Consider the following 17707-nt stretch of genomic DNA (forward strand, 5'->3'; position numbering starts at 1 on the left):
CTCCTCTCCTTGGAAGACAGAAACGAACAAAAAATGACATGTCGTATTAAGAGGGGATTGGAGAGACTGGTCTTTGGACTTTCGTCGTCAACTAAAACTTTATGAGTATTCGTTATTTGTTGTAAAATCGACGATGTGTGTACAGTGGAATAAATAAAATAAGACACAAAATTTACGAGGTTCCTCTACAGTCAATGTGACTGGAGTACGTCCTCGGGCAACAGTGATGCTTTCATTATAATTTGGAATAATAGGAGTACAAAGATAACTCTATGTATTCACTCCTCTCCTCTTCCTCTCTTTCTCTTCCCTCATCTCTTTTTCTCTGTGCTCTGTCTCCATTGATAGTAGTCAGAGTGCTCTATTTATAGAGCAACTCCGTATTATTACATTTTGTATAATTACACCACACCTTTGACAAATGATCTTCACATATCAATATTCTGCCAAGGTTTTCAATAATGTGGCAATGTTTTCAATGCTATGACAAGGTCTTCAATACTGTGGGCATTCATTACCCACTATACTTTTCAACACTCCCCTTTGGATGCCCACATATCAACATGAGTTGCCTCGTTAAGATCTTGATCTATTTTTTGGATGCTCCCCCTTGATGCGTATCTCCCCCTGATTTCAAATTATTTAGGCTGATCATTGATCCTGCTGCTTTAGTCTTTTAGCGGTGATGGTTGCCGAATGAGGTGTTTTACTTGTTGTTAACTTTCCACAGAGTTGTTCTTGAACTGGGTTGGAGGGCCTTCTGCTAGACTTCCTCCAAAGGTCTGAATTTACCTATTTCATCTGGAGCTGAATTTGATTCAAGGGTGGTGGACACTTGATCTTGAATCGGACTTGTGATTTCTTCAAAGGCCGTCTAGGCTTGATCTTGAATGAAATTGGATCATGAGGAGCTTCATGTGACAAGTGATCTTAGGCTTTGTCAGGGATGAACTGACATGTGTTTGTTGTGGTTGTCTCCACATGCTTCAATGTATCATTTTCACTTGCCTTACTTGCTCCATTTGCAGAAGTGGTATTTTCCTTATGCAGGTTTGGCATCTTTTCTTGTAGTATTTGTCCTCTGATATAGGAGTGGAATGCAAACCTTGCATTTGAATGGACCATCACTTCTTGGTGGCAGCGAAAGTTTGAGTAGAGGTTCCGACATATTGCTTTCTCTGTCCTTGTCTTGGCAGGTAAGAACAAGGACAAAGGAAAGGACAGGGAGATTGCATGATATGAGATACTCTTGCTCTCGTCCCTGATGATATGAGATACTCTTACTCTAGTGTGATTTGTTTGTAGAGGTATTCTCGGAGAGGAAGAAAACTGAGTATTTCGAGATACTTTATGAAAGATGCATTCTCGGAGATGAGGAAAAGTTAGATATTTTTCAGTTCTGCCTTGCTATGGAGGACAGAGGTTGACATATATATGGATTTCCCAATAGCAGGTAGTAGTGATGTGCCTTTACTCTTGTCAGCAACTGTGGTGTAATTAGAACAGTAAGATTCACACGTTTTCAACTTTATCAGAGATCTTTGACAAAGTTGCACGTGATATCCAAGAGCTGAGATTGCGTCTGAGAAATGTTGACATACGTCATGCAGGGAAATCCAGCTTTTGAAATTCGAAAATCGGTGTCTCTTCGATTTTTGAATAAGTGGTCATGTTGTCCCTCCTTTTATAGAGATATCAATTTTGTTCAGAAACACTCAGAAAATTGTTGCTTGCAGAAATTTCCCTTTCTTACACTTCTAAGATTTTATCTGACTTCCTTCATCATTTCTGAAAATGGTTTGCCCATCTAACATTTGCTTAGATTTGAGTCTCAAGATTGATACAGACGAGCAGCGTCAGGATAACATATGGCGCCCGTCCTTCTCATCTTCTAATGGTCCTCTTACGGTTGGGGACTCTGTGATGAAGAATAACATAACCGCTACAGTGGTAGCCAAGAATCTTCTCACTCCAAAGGATAACAGAATCCTTTCAAACCGGTCTGATGAGGCGGCCGTTCAAGACTCATTGGCTCTCAGTGTTCAATGTGCGGGCTCTGTATCCAATATGGGCCAGCACCTACTTGCTCGAACTCACCAAGTTGAATCATTAATGGCTGAGGTTGCAAGTCTTAAACAAGAGATTAGAGGGCTCAAGCATGAGAATAGAGTGTTACACATGCTTGCAAATAATTACTCTATGAGCATGAAAAGAAAGCTCGACCAGCTACTAGAATCCGAAGGTCGGACTCAAAATAACAATCGGGGGTTCGAGTCTTTATTCCAAAGACATCCATTGTCTTAGCTGTCTAGAGTTCCATCAAGTATTGAGACTCCAAATAATCAACTTTTGGTGTCTCCCCCTTCTGGGGTACTTCCGAGTACTGAGGCTTCACATGAGCAACCTTTGACAAGGTTCCATCCTATTTGTTTGTTTTAACTCATGTGTATGTAATTTCTCGGAGATAAACTTTATTTCATTCAGTGTATTTTGTTAAATACAATAAAGCATATATTTTACTAAGATGTGGTATTTCTGGACCAAATATCAATTTATCTTTACCCTCGCGAAGATAAATGATCATTCTTAGTGTCTAAATCATTTGAGTATTCAACTCATAATCTTCAATCCATATGATTCTTTAATGTCATAATCATCATGGATAAGATTTGTGTTGGCATATTGTTCGATTCTGCAGTTCGAGACAATATTTCTCTCAACACTTTATAATCTTTCTTGACTCTTCAAGAGTCCCAATTTAATATCATCAACTCTTGCAAGAGATTTTAGTATGTTGCAACAATACCATAATGAAAGTACTCACTAAGGCAATTTATATCATCCATTGGTATTGAGTACATATTTTATGCTTTACCCTTCCGGGGCTTTCTTCAAGCAATTTGAATCCTTCAGGGATTTTCTACATTTCATGACACATTTTCCTTTAGAATTTATACAGAGCAATTCGCTTCCATGTATATTTGAGGGATTTACTTATGGAGATATGATGTGGGCGACTCATAACCCTTCGTATATAATTCTCCATTTATATGAACTCGTTTCTAACCTTGTGTCATATCATGTGGATGTATTTCATGGTATTACAAATGCCCATATGTAACCTTCTAGGTTCAACATCTTTTGGCTATTTGTATGATATCCAAGTATATAGGCCTATTTTTCCACGTTCTTACAAAATTGTAATGGAATTGCCTTTTTCCATTTTGGCCCATAATTTTGTTGATGGAAAAAGAACGGGACTCAATATCACCACACCTCATTGATGAATTTAGTAGCTACTAGCTACTTGTAAAAACCAAAATTACCATTGGTTATCATCAATCTGTGATCCCATATTCTCATGTGCATGCGCACGCATAAAAGCTTTTCATTTCTTTTGGGATATCCATTGCCTCTTCAAGGGCATTACACTATCTCTTCCAAGATAGTCATAATTTAGAGAATGCGGATCATAACCTCCTCTTGAGTGTTATAGAGTTTGGATTTTAATCTCCACTTCCGGGAGTTGAGTCATTGGAACCTATACATCTATCATGCTTCATGCATGAGACATCAATATTCCCATGCACGCGGATTGACCTTTTCGGGACAAGTATCCTTGCGGCAACTGTCATGTGTCTGGCATGCGACAGTTATGCAATAGTTCAGTAGTGCCATATTCTTCTTCTTTCGAAGGACTGAACCTTTTGAGTCTGAGGATCTGCCACGCTTCAGGCGTGTAACAGATAAATCATTTTCTGCCATATTATTTTGTCCAACAGGGACATTAATTCTTGTAGGCACATTTGCAGCAAGTATATGTGATTTCATCACTTTCGTTGCATCATTAAATGCATCTGGCATTTAATTTGCATATCGTTGCATCATTCAATTATTCTCACTTCGTTTGTATATTGATTGCTTCATGAATCAAAATAAGACAAATTCTCTTCGTTCTTCTGGAACGATTTTTTCTCATCATTCTTCTGGAATGATATTTGTTCATCGTTCTTAAACGAAGTTATTTTCTCCCCCTAACAGCGGGAAAATTGTCTTATCAAAATGACAGTCCGCAAACCACACGGTAAATATATCCTCAATCAAGGGTTTCAAATGTTGAATGATAGATGATGTTCAACATCAATGCCTAATCCGCAATGATGCTTCATTTCAGTATGTTGTGGCAGTGCAATAGGCACATAGATAACACAACCAAAAACTCGTAAATGTATAATGTTTGGCTGGTTCCCAAACATGAGTTGTACTGAGAAGTATTGATGGTTGTCAACAGGTCTCAACCAAATCAATAATGCATCATGTAAAATGACATGTCCCATGTAGAAAATTTGGCAATTTCATTTTCATCAGCAGAACGCGGGTAATCAATTTCATCCGCTTAATAAATGTTTCTGCTAAACCATTTTTTAGTATGGACATAAGGAACTTCTGGTCCTTATTTAATAGTCTGTAGACTGAGACTCTTATGGCTTTTATTGCAATTAAGTTGAGGCACTACGGCACTTCAAACTTAAGGTACTTATCAAGGAACTTCATGTCCTGATCTTGAGGATCAAGGGACTTCATGCCCGATCTTTTTGTTTGATGGAACTTCAGGTCCAATCATTTTTATTTGATGAGGATCAAGAAACTGCAGGTTCTGATCTGATCAAGGAACTTCGGGTCCAGTATGTACTCATCGTAACAAAAAGAAGTACAATAAATAAATTAAAGCAATAGGTGGTAATTCCAGTCATTATGAATAAATTGCATTTAAGTAAATAAAGCTTGTGACAAGGGCTTTAATTCAGCATCATTCACATAAATCAAAACTTAAAGCAGTAGGCGGTAAAACCGTCCATGATAAATAAATTGCTTTAAAGTAAATAGAACTTGTGAAAGGGTTTTAAACCAACACCAATTCACATAAATAACAAGAAGTATCATACCTCATTTTATTTATTATTTTTCTTTCTTTTGTCAGCACTTATTCAAACCTTATTATTGTTACTTTTCTTATTCCTGCAGCATGGTGCCATGCACCAACAGAAACCATTTATATTATGTTGACCAAATGGTGTCATGCACCATTCAAATCCTTATATATATATATATTTTTTTTTTCTTATGTTGCAGTCAACATCCCTTTTTTTTCTTCTTCACATGTGCCTTGCCATTCCATCAATCCCCCTTTTCTATTATTTTTCTTCCTTCTCTGTCTCTGCCAGTCTCGAAACACAAGGTCAGCTGGGTAGTTATGGAGGTTGCCCAAATTCAATTCAATCCAAAAAGGCTACTAGAGACTGGCGTTGTTCTTGCATGACCCAGGGAACATGGCATCGTTAAGCAAGAATCTCCCTACAGAGACACAGATGACAGTGGGGTTGACGAAGGCACAAGAGAGGGAGGCATGTGTGGATTCATTCTTGCCATCACCATCTCAAGCAACCAAGTATTCATGGGAGTTCTCAAGATCCGTCGAAAACAACGTGATCTGAGTTTCCAAGTCTGATGAGATTCTTCTGGATCTCTAGAAACCAGTTGTCAGGTACGAGTTTTCTCATCTCGTGATGACTTCAGGTCGTAAATTTCAATTCTCACCGGAATTCGGTAGGGCGCTTCTGGCGCAGTGGGAGAGACGAAAAATGGACATACCTTTTATTCTGAGGTGAGAGGTGGATAGTGTTTCACCGGATTTATGGCGTTGTGCTTTCCACTGACATGAGAGCTTTTCGTGCTGATAACGTGTTGTAAAATCGACAATGTGTGTACAGTGGAATAAATAAAACAAGACACAAAATTTACGAGGTTCCTCTACAGTCAGTGTGACTGGAGTACGTCCTCGGGCAACAGTGATGCTTTCATTATAATTTGGAATAATAGGAGTACAAAGATAACTCTATGTATTCTCTCATTTCCTCTTTCTCTTCCCTCATCTCTTTTTCTCTGTGCTCTGTCTCCATTGATAGTAGTCGGAGTGCTCTATTTATAGAGCAACTCCGTATTATTACATTTTGTATAATTACACCACACCTTTGACAAATGATCTCCACATATCAATATTCTGCCAAGGTTTTCAATAATATGGCAATATTTTCAATGCTATGACAAGGTCTTCAATATTGTGAGCATTCATTACCCACTATACTTTTCAACATTCTTGAATTTGTAGTAATGTGAAATAATAGTCATTCTGCTGTAACATTATTAGAATTTTCATCTAAAATAAAGGATTCTAATAACGTAGAATAATGGTCTTTTTGTTGTAACACTGTTAGAACTTTCATCCGAAATAAAGGATTCAAAGGACAAATAAATGGCATAAGTTGTGATGGAGTTACCTAAAATAACTATTGTTCTACATTATGACATGTTCGTGGACTAATTTTAATTCAAAGGCTACAGTTCTATTTCAATCAAAGTTAGGGTCTAAGATCATCTCCAAAGGAGATATCAAATCCTAGGTGGAATTCCATGTAATCAAATTTGAAGGTAGAAGTGAGCTTCAACCGATATGTCAATTCTATGTGGATTGACATATAAGTTTTCATATGTCAAATTTGACATATGAGAAAAGGTGATGTCAATTTTTTTTATAATTATTTTATTATATGGGTCCTATTAATGTACCAATTATAGATCTTGAAAAATGTATTTTAATTGATTTCTTTTTAAAATGAATTCTACAAATATCATTTATAACAAAGAAATATATCGGTTGGAAAAAATAGAAAATCTGACATTATCATATCAGTCATCAAATTAACATTTGACATTTATCTTTTGACATCTCCTTTGGAGATGCTCTAAGGCTTCAATTTTGACTAAAATTTTAATCAAACAAATATGAGTTTAGTAGGAGACATTTTGGCTTCGTTTGATTTCTTATATCCCGAGTTCAAATCTCCTTCCCTCGTTCAAGTGATAAGAGTGCAAAAGTGTATGCAAAATGCCAAGCTCTTGTTATCGGAGCCCCGGATTGAAAAGGAAATAAATTGTCAAGGAAATATTGGATTTTAAGATGGTTTGATGCATTAGAAAATTAAACCATATAACAAGTTAAGGGATTTTGTTATTTTAATTAGGGGTGGGTTCGGTACGGTTATCGTACCAAAACCCCTATGCCAATTACCATACCAAATTTTTGGTTTGACAAGATCTATTACCACTACTGCACCAAACTTTCAATATACCAAATTTCGATATGCCAAATAGTTTGGTTGGTATGGTATGGTAATCATAATTGTCATTTTGTTTTGAGCCACTTTTCTTGGCCAACATTTTATTTTATTTTTCAACCCAATTCAAGGGCAAGACCTTTTTTTGTGCCTCTATCTCATATAAGGTAGCCTAAACTCATAAATCATTCATTATTCACATTTTGTACATGTATAATAAGTCAAATGACGCATCAAGATTCATGATGAAAATTAATGTTACAATCCAAATAGAAGTTACAAACCAAATCAAATAGAAGTTAAGTTTACAATCCAAATAGAAATTAAATTTTCAAACCAAATAAAAATTGGAGGCATTGACCTTATTAGTAGCATTTAGAACAAGAATTGATGTTGAATACCATTTATATTATTAAAAAATATATATATAATATATTTTTGGTATGGTACGGTAATACCATCGGAAATGGTATCGAATAACAATACTGTACCACAAAATTTAGTTTCGGTACAATACCGTGCCATTATCAATTGGCACAAAATCGATATGGTATAGTTAACAATTCGGTTGGCACATTAGTTTGGCAAAAAAAAATCCACCCCTAATTCTAATTAACTTTGACTTTTTTTTTTTGTGAATATGCCCAATCAACAGGAAAAATTCGACATTGATTTGGTTTCCTTAGAAATTTTTTGTCAAAATCTAACTAGTTTGTTATGGTTTTGTAGTGAAACTCTTCCAATTTGGATTGCGTTTAGTCCTAATTAAAGATAAACCTAGGAAACTGTTCGCCACCAGCTCTAGCCTTTGGCTTGGGTTCCGGTGGCAATCCCCGCCCCCCTCTCACCCCCTAGAGGGCTGTATACACCCTCCTATTTTCCTCCTTCACTCCCATGTCCTCTGCCCTTTCCCTCTTTCTTCCTTCCCATCTCCTTTGTCCTTTCCCTTTTACAACATGCCACCCCCTCTTCCTCCCCCTTTCCAGTATTCTCCCCTCTTTTATTTCGATTTTTTTTATAGTTTTATCTTAGTTTTCTCTAAGTTTGGTCTCATCCGGCGTTTTTCACATGCTTTTACTGCTTTTTGTTATTTACTTTTCTTTCATCCCTTCTTATTAGCCGTGATATTCCATCATCACCCCATCATGTGCCCGGATCTGCGGCTACTGATTCGAAATTAGATATCAAATCCACTTCCCTCTCTCACTTTCTCTCCCCCAACTAGCATGCCGGATCCCCATCGAGGCCATGTGTTTAGCACTTCGGCCATAGTAAAGGTATTTTACATACTCCCTTAGCCTCATTTCTATCCATATGGTACTTTCTTTGTGTATATTTGCAGGGGTTCATGAAAGGGATTTAAATTCGATGTCTACTTTCCTAGTTTGAAGTTTGACTTCTTTCAAGGATGTGTCGGTGATGGCAAGTAGGTTTATACTGCTTAAGGTTAGAGTTTTTTTTTTTTGTTTGTTTTTGTTACCTATGGGCCTAAGTATGTGTGTGTCTCCCGTTGTATCTTGGGTTAGAGCTCTCATTTTGCTTGAGCCTTCTACTTTATCTGTTGTTGTTTAGCTAGCTCTTTTTGGCCTTTGTATTGTTTTTTTCTTTTTTCCTGTTGTTGGATGTCTTTTGGTCTCTCTCTTTCTTGTACTAGTTTTTATTTTTATTTTTTTAATGGAAGTAACTTTTTCAACAAAAGAAATACATATACGTGAAATTCTTTGAGTGCTTTGAAAATATTTCGACAATAAATTTGTTTTTCTTTCTTACAAATCAATTAATTATTTTTTACCATTTAAATTGATTGCACTTTAGCAAGTGGTCCTCTACCACAGTGGTGGAGAGGAGCGTTGCCCTTGCAACATAGCATGGTTTCAAACCTCGTCGGCTCCCTAATCTAACAAATTTATCGTTTGATAAAATATTTTGAATCTATCGTTTGACAAAAAAAATATGATTGCACTTTAATTTATTGCCGCCATTTAGTTTTTTTCTCTTTAAATGCTTGTGTCAGGGTTTCAAAAATCTCACCTACAAGTCCAATCATTTCTCAAAGCCCAACTATAAAAGTGTAACAAGCCAAGCTTAAATTCATGCAAAAGTGTAAAAAACATATAATAAATAAATTGGACATTTGTATAATCATGCTAAACCCATGCAAATTCATATATATTTATCACACCAAACCCTGTTACAATGCTAATGTTGTAAATAAATCATGCCAACCATGATACATGTTAAAGTGGGCCCAAGCCACATCTTGAGGCTTGCCAAATGGATTGTAGTGTGGATGGTTGTGGAAGTTTACTGGCCTTACGTGGAACGAGGGTTGTGGAAGACGTTTGGATGCTTGGAGCACCAAAATTCCAACCCATAATCTTTGGCTTCACATGGGCAAGTTTAAGAGAGAACAAACCAAGTTTTGTCTTTACCTTACAAACCAAATAGGACACTTATGAGACAACCAAACTCAAAGTTGGACCGCCTACAAGATCACGTTCAAATATAGAGCTGCACACCTCATTAATAGAGAGAAAAGGAACACTTCCCTTCCAAGATTGCACAGAAAAACAAGAAAGGAAAACAAGGAGGAGCGTTGCCAAAGATAGAGTCTGTGTACTGACGTTGGAAGAAGACGCTATGGGCAGTGTGTTCAACCCAATTGTCACGAGGCTAGTAACATTCTTCAATGTTACACCAAAGACAAATGCTATAGATGTGCCCATGGAAGAAGAAGAGAAGACTTAGCCAAAATAGGAAGAAATAAGGAAATTAAGGGATTCCCTAGGTGAAACCGGAAAGGATCCCTACACCAATAAAATGAAAAAGAACGCAGCAAGGAGGAGGACCGATGACAACAAGCACAAGGGCAAAAATGCACCCAGCAGAGCAAGCTTTCTCTACGTGCAAGAAACCCTAGTTCTTGAAGGATAAGCTTTCCTTTCATTTTGGATTTCCTCATAAGCTTCCTTAGTCTTTGTAAAACTGCCAAAGAACTAGAAATCCTAGATTAGCTATCTTTAAACCATGCATGCACGCATAGTTGCTCTCTCACACTAAAACAGTGAACTTTTAGCTTTCACGCTACACTTCATTCAGGGAAGTTACAATTTACATAATCATGTAATCATTGCTAAATTGGAGTCATTGATGATGAAATTGGGGTTCCACCATAAAACCAATTGGCAATATGAGGAGTAGCCCAATATTATATAAGCACATAGCAAACCTTGTCCCTCACCAATGTGGGACAACTCTCAACACGCCCCCGCACGTGTGGCGGATTTTTAAGCCTACACGTGGACAATAACTGGGTGACGTGGAGTGTGTGTGGCCATTATGCTTCACACGCAGACAACCTTGCTTTTATACCATGATAAAATTGAGATTCCACCATAAAACTAATTGGTAATATGAGGAGTAGTCCAAGATCATATAAGCACATAACAAACTTTATCCCTCATCAATGTGGGACAACTCTCAACAATTGATTTAACTGAAATACTTCTAAAACGTGCTAATTCTTTTAAAGTATTTTAAAACTCGTGCTAGAAACCAACCAGGAGAGTAGAAAAGTTTCTATCGTGGTCCATACACAACTCGGCAAAAAGGTCCCCGACAGCTTGCAATAGGAGCATTGTAAATTTGATTACTTATCATTTCGATTCATACATCTGTTTGTCTAGGTTGATGTGATTTCTCATCAATTCAGTGATTACGTCATCATCCCCAAATCCATATCACATTCGCCAAAGGCTTCACGTCCGTCAAAGACAACATGCTTCACTTCCGTCAGAGACAAACATACTTCAGTTTCACAGGAACAACACACTTACGCTCGTTCAAAAATTGTTGTGCTCAAGGCATTGAGAAACCTCGACCATTATGCATTCCTTCCTTAATCCGCAATCGTATTGAAAAAAGTCAAATCTAAACACAATCATAAGAATTAACCAAAAAAAAAAAAAAAAAAAAAAGGAAAAAACCTTTACCCACTCGGCTTATGGCTACAAATTGGCACGTCTGCAAATTTAGTCTCATAGAATTTACTCAGAAAAGATTTCAACACCCTCGGCCCGATTGGCCTCAAGCCCGCACATTTTATTTTATTTTTTTCCTATTTTTATTTTTTCGAAACTTGTGGTGATGTCTTAACAGGAAAAGGATGCTCGTAAGCATCTTCGAGATTTCGTGATCTCATCCGTTTATTGTATATTGCACGATCAATTTTTATTAAGTATTATTCATATTTAATTTTAAATTTTAAATTTTAAATTAATTATTGACCGCATAATATACGATCAACAGATGAAATTACAAAACCCCTATAACCCCTAAGAAAAGAATCTGGCGAGGATGATTTTTCGTGTGAAGAAACCAATAGGAGAACATCGTACTACCAACCACCACTGTTCATTGCATTTGACTCCGCTACATACAGTTAATGTAATAAACGGCGGTGAGTTCTTCGTACATTCTACTTTTAACTCGTTCGATTCAAACTCAAAACAGTCTACAACTGGTCACCACTTTTAACTCATCGCTGAAACCTCTCTCAAACCTCAGTTCAAGCTCTCTTCACTGATTGGTTCAAGTCCTCGTGTTCGATCTTGAAAAGGTATATATGCTTCCAAAAATCTATGTTTTTTCTTTGATATGGGGTCTGTATTTGGAATTTGGATTAATTTACTCTTCATGTTTGGACTTTGGATCAATTAGTGTTATAACTCCTTGTTCAACTTTCTAAGAAAATTTCCACAACTTGGTAAACATCAAGATTGGATCTTTTTGGAGTTTCTGGGTTCGGTTTACATTCAGTCACAAGTTTTGGGTTTCGAGATATATCCCTGAATAGGCGTCGAGTGATTGCCATTAGTTGGTCTATTGGGCATTATGGGAATCTCGAGATACCATCTGTTTGGTTGGTGAGAAAATGGAGGAGTGTGAAAGAAACTGTGAGTGTTAAAACCTTTCCATTGTTTTCGGTGCTAGTGGTGGAAAAAGCCTCTGGTAAACCAACAAGTTGCATCAGACTTGGTTATCGGAATTTTTTGTTTCCTAATCTGTTCTTAGTCGACAGCTGAGATATGCCAACTGTCTGCATATGGGGTTTGAGTTGATTTTTAGGATCGAAGCTTTTAGTTTCCGATTTTCTATTGCTTTTTGTTAAAACTTAAATTGGATATTAGGGCATTGTGATTGAGTGTGGCAAGATGGATGGTTCAGAGTTGGGAGGTGGGTTTTTGTCTGGTCCTAGTGGGGGGATACTAGATCTTGAATCGCCCGTTCCTAGACGCCAAGAGATGCAGTTGGGTCATCAATTGTTAGGACATCAACATCACATGAATGTGATGGGGGGTGTTGCAGGCGATCGCCATCCCATTGGGCTTGTGGAAGTGAAAGGGTCAATCCCAAAAGTTGGTTCGATTATTGGCAAGGGGAAGGCTGTTGCTTCATTTAATGCCAATAACGGTTACAACTTAAGTGATGAAGATGAACAAAATTATACAGATGATGAGAGCATTGAAGGTGCCAAGGGAAAAAAGGGATGTCCGTGGCAGCGAATGAAGTGGACTGATAATGTGGTCAGGCTTCTTATAGATGTTGTTGCTTGCGTGGGTGATGATGGTTCTGTTGAAGGCAGTGAGGGGCTTAAGAGGAAATCTGGGATATTACAGAAGAAGGGTAAGTGGAAGACTGTGTCGAAAATAATGATTAGTAAAGGTTGTCATGTCTCTCCTCAGCAGTGTGAAGACAAGTTTAATGACTTGAACAAAAGGTATAAGAGGTTGAACGATATTCTCGGGAGAGGAACTAGTTGTAGAGTGGTAGAGAACCCTGCTCTTATGGATGCAATGCCCCACCTCTCTGCCAAGGTGAAGGATGACGTGAGGAAGATACTGAGCTCAAAACACTTGTTTTATAAAGAAATGTGTGCTTATCATAATGGACAGAGGGTACCTGACTGCCAAGATCTCGATCCCCATGGTTATTCTCTACCTCTTGGGAGGTGCTCTAAAGACAATAATGGATCCGCAGAAGAAGAAGCTGAAGAAAACCATGATAGTGAAGATGATGAATTAGACAATGAAGATGATAATGATGCCGATAACGATAGGGAGAGAATGCGAAGAATGGGTGAGAGGAAGAGGGTTAGGGAAGAAGATGGCCATTTGTGGCCGCAATATGTTCTTCTCGATAGTTTTCAAGTTGAAATGGGTGAGATTTTTCAAGACCCAACGAAGTCTTTATGGGAGCGAAGAGATTGGATCAAGAAACAGAAGCAGCAACTCCAAGAGCAAAGAGTCAGCTTCCAGGCTGAAGCTTTGGAGATTGAGAAGCAGAGGTATAAATGGCTAAGATATTGTAGCAAGAAAGACAGGGAACTGGAGAGGTTGAGACTAGAGAATGAGAGAATGAAATTAGAGAACGAGAGAAGGGTGCTGCAATTGAGACAGAAGGAACTGGAAATAGATTTGAGGAGGTCAGAAGCTTCCTTAGAGCCTTCCTCGCTTGGGCTAGGAAGAGACCATATTGATTTGGGAAGGCACTAATAGCTTCAGAGTGCAAGTGCTGTCTGTGTGAGCACTGACTGGATCATGAGAGACATCCCGTGCTTAGTCAATACTCTGCAAGAAGACCTTTGAAGCACTCTAACCTTGTGAGATCTCTCTCGCCCTTTTGTTTAGTTTTATGGAAAAATACTAAAACCCCTATCCATCGAGTTTAGTTTTTGAATAACAGAGATTTTTGTGGATGTAGGCTGCGGTCCTGTAAAGATGTAAGTTAGTATTGTATTGTTCTACTTGTTTAAGGCATGTAGTAGGTGTTATATATTGATTTGGTTTAGTCTTCAAACTGTCATTGTTGCTAATCATGTTACCATCTCAATAAAAAACTTGTTAATTTGAGTTATGGAAATGAAGGTGAATGATGCTGTCCTCACATAAAGTATAGCTCTTTCAGCATCCTTTTTGGTTGTGGTCTGATTCTTTTGGTTTTTACCTCAAGAAAATCCGTAGAAGATCATAGGCTTAGCTCTTATTTCTCGTACATAGTAATTCAGTATAAGTTGCAGTTTTACATTGATTTCTTTCATGGTCTAGTTACAAGTAACTATTTGGAGATTTCTTATGGAATCAACGTGTTACATACCGCTGTCAAATGGTGGGAATGTTTAGATGACTTACTAGAAGTTTTTCTACTTTCTTTGGTACCTTGACATTGTAGTGTAAAATACTGCACTCTTCTCCTTATTTATGTTTTTATTTTTTATTTTATTTTATTTTTTAAATTTTTAAATTTTTAAATTTGAGCTGAAAAAGACCATCGTCATGCAAATTATAAAGGATTGTAGCTGAAGGCGACTTAGGATTCAGTGACTGTGCTATTGTACTTATTAACAACTGCACAGTTTGGAAGATTTATGGAAGATTAAAGCGCTTCCTCGAGTTCCTGATGAGAGAATATTTGTAGCTGGCATATCACCTCAAATGGCCTATGTTCAGTGTGCATGGACTTTGGTACTATGAATTACAGGATGAAAAATAATGAAGTTACCGCTCTTGGTTTTGAAAAAAATTCGAGATGGCCAAAGGGAGAGCAGCTGGACACTTTTCATTCGCTAGCTAGCTTTACTTGTGGGAGATTTGAAAAGCAAGGTGTGCGTTTTTGTTCAATGATGTGCCGCAAGAGCCAAAGAGAGTAATTTAGATAATCGGCGAGGCGTTTGAGGTTTACAGGACTGCACGGCCATCGGCTTTCTTGAGACATGAGGCTCCACATATTAATGCTACTAATGAGTTTTGGTGCCCTGCTGATAGAATTTTGTTAAGGTGAATTCTGATGGTGCTTGGTGTGGTTCTTTGGAGAGCGCTGGCTTCGGAGTAGTGATTCGAGATGAGTTAGGTATTTTCAGAGGAGGTGCTGCTATTGAAGGCTTGAATCTTGCTGGAAGGTTGGGGTTCTCCAACCTTATTACATGCTTAGCACGGTGAAATAATTACGGGTGCTTGGGAACTCTATCGTCTCTTGTTGACAATCACACAAGCAGCACGTATTTGAGGATTTCCAGCGGAAATGGACGAGACGTGAAGCTAATGGTGTCCCTCACTGAATCGTTGGTTGGTTTGAGGTTGGGTTTATGAAGTGCACAATGTCCGTCTATTTATTCGATTTACAATTTAACAAGTACTTCATTTTCGATTTGAATGATTTGTGTGAACAATCTTTGATAGTCCCTGAAAATAGGTAAATGACTTAGATGGACTTGGTACAACGTCACAGTAGCGCTTGGCCTAATAACACAATGTCGTAACTAGATTAATACATGACATTTTGTGATTGAACTGGGACGCTACTGTGGTGGTGTAGCCAATTCATGTAAATTGCTTTCCTCAAAATAGACAAGCTACAAGGGTCGTATATTCCGTACCAATTTTCACATATGGTGTGTATTTGATAATTTATGTCCTTTAAAAGGTCACTCTGAAGTGTGATTCATCTCATTTGAGAGTGTTCTTAAGAGGGCTATAATCACTTTGTGAAAAAAAACACTTTCAATGTGTTTATTTGTGTAACCTCTTCCCAAGTATTTTGACTCTTAAAAAATTACTCTAAACAAGAGGACTTACATAATACAAGTACACTGTCATCGTGATGTCCCATGCCAATGGTATAACGGCACGTGTAAGTTTTTATTCACTTGACGTTGTATTATTGGTACATGATGTCACGGCCCCTGCCCTCTTCCCAAACTGACCCTAAAAATAGTTGATTCAAATTATGGAATATTACAAACTGGATCCCACATGTAATTTTCAAGTTAAGGTTCTCAACTTAGATCCTTAATAGATTTTTTGGGTGCGATAATAAAGATTTTATGAATCAATCACTAAATTAGGTTACAAGTGTATTTGTCTCGATAACTAAATGAGGCCAACAACTAGTATGAAGGTTTAGTAGTATTCATTTTTACTTGTAAGTGAGAGATTTTAAATTCAACTAACATATGATGTTGAGGAGGTATAACATTTGTGTCAAGTTCAAAATCGAGTTATTGATTGGCCCATGTGTGATCCAATCTCTCCTCTCCTTACGCCATCTCCAAAGGAGAGGGCTCAAGATCCAAAAGCCAAACAATATCCTGATTTGCCCAAAAATTCTTCTCCAACCGATAACTAGGCTATAATTTTATGAAGCCTACCAGACTATTATTTGGCCAAAGAGGCATCAGGCTGGCCAAACATAACCCTCCTCTTAGCCTTTTTTTTTTTTTTTTTGGGCACAGCTCCTCAAATACAATAATTAATTCAAATTTAACGATTTGATTTGAAAACATTTAAAGGTAGTTTAATTAAATTAACCAATAAATTTAAATTAAAACTAATAAATTATTGTGGGGTGTATGCTTAGCCCTTTCAGTTGGAAACGGTATACGAGTATGACCTGATACTATTCATTTAAAAATAATTTTTTGCATGGCTATACTCCTAGACGAGGTTATATTTAGCTCTTTTGTTTGGAGATGACCTAAATTGCTCATGGCATATTACTTATTTGTTTATTCAGGGATGAGGATCAGTTGATCATTTTCGTTCATCATACATTATGTGGTCAGTTTTCATCACATATTGTTTGTGTTCAATTTTAAATAAAATAATTTATAATAATTTATAATCATAGAATGACAGTTGAAGTGTTTATTCAGGTCCTAGATTTACGTCCTATTCGGCCTTCGGGGGCGCGTTGTCGAAGAACCACACCCGACCCGTTTCGGCCCAATATAGCAGAAATGGTTTCTCTTGGATTATGAATTAGAATCTGCAGAGAAACGGGGAGAAAGAAGGAGCTGAAAAAATGGCGGGGAAGAAAGGAGGCTCCAAGTTGAACGTTGCAATCGTTCATCCCGATCTGGGTATCGGTAACTTCTTCTTCTCCTTTCCTTCTGTTGTTTTTGTGAAGGAGTTTTTGGGATTGAGATTTTTATGTTGTGAATGTGATGGGTAGGTGGTGCTGAAAGACTGATCGTCGACGCGGCTGTCGAACTTGCATCCCATGGCCATGAAGTTCGCGTTTTCACTTCCCACCACGATAAAAATCGATGCTTCCGTTTCTGGTGTGTGTGCACATAAAATAGTATGCATTGTTTTAGGGAGAAATAATTTCACACCAGGTAGTCCTGGTGTGTGTAATCTATGAGAAACATGATTAAAAATACAGGCATTAATCATTTGTCTGGAAACATCCCGTTGTCATTGGCAAGCCTTAATTTCTTAAAATATTTCAATGTGTCGTACAATAATCTTGAAGGACCAAGCTCAACAAGCACTCAACTCCAAAGTTGCAATGCTTCTGCATTTGAGGGGAATACAAAACTATGTGGTACTCCACTTCCGAATGAGTGTCTACCAATAAAGGGTATTGATGCAGATAGTTAGAACAATGTGGACAATGAGCATGAATTTCCATGATTGTATATTTTCACCGCACTAGGTTTCATTGTAGGATTTTGGGGAGTGTTTGGTTCTTTA

At 37.6% G+C, this 17707-nt stretch overlaps 1 protein-coding gene and 1 long non-coding RNA gene across 2 annotated transcripts; both read left to right on the plus strand.

The window, feature by feature from the left end:
- The first annotated feature begins 11672 nt into the window (after window positions 1-11672).
- LOC148697910 (uncharacterized) lies at window positions 11673-15620 on the plus strand. The gene is made up of 2 exons (XR_015960667.1): window positions 11673-11793; window positions 14525-15620. It is a non-coding gene; the product is annotated as an uncharacterized LOC148697910 (long non-coding RNA).
- LOC137716003 (uncharacterized) lies at window positions 11791-14096 on the plus strand. The gene has a single exon (XM_068455390.2). The coding sequence runs from the start codon at window positions 12389-12391 to the stop codon at window positions 13727-13729; it is 1341 nt and encodes a 446-aa protein (XP_068311491.2). The 5' UTR covers window positions 11791-12388; the 3' UTR covers window positions 13730-14096.
- Window positions 15621-17707: the final 2087 nt, after the last annotated feature.

Source organism: Pyrus communis, chromosome 3 (genome assembly GCF_041283825.1).
Source record: "Pyrus communis isolate YQ-2024b chromosome 3, ASM4128382v1, whole genome shotgun sequence".
Taxonomy (NCBI): Eukaryota; Viridiplantae; Streptophyta; class Magnoliopsida; order Rosales; family Rosaceae; genus Pyrus; species Pyrus communis.

Bases quoted from the DNA above. Each gene is read 5' to 3' on its own strand.
- LOC137716003 (XM_068455390.2), top strand. From the start codon at position 12,389: ATGGATGGTTCAGAGTTGGGAGGTGGGTTTTTGTCTGGTCCTAGTGGG.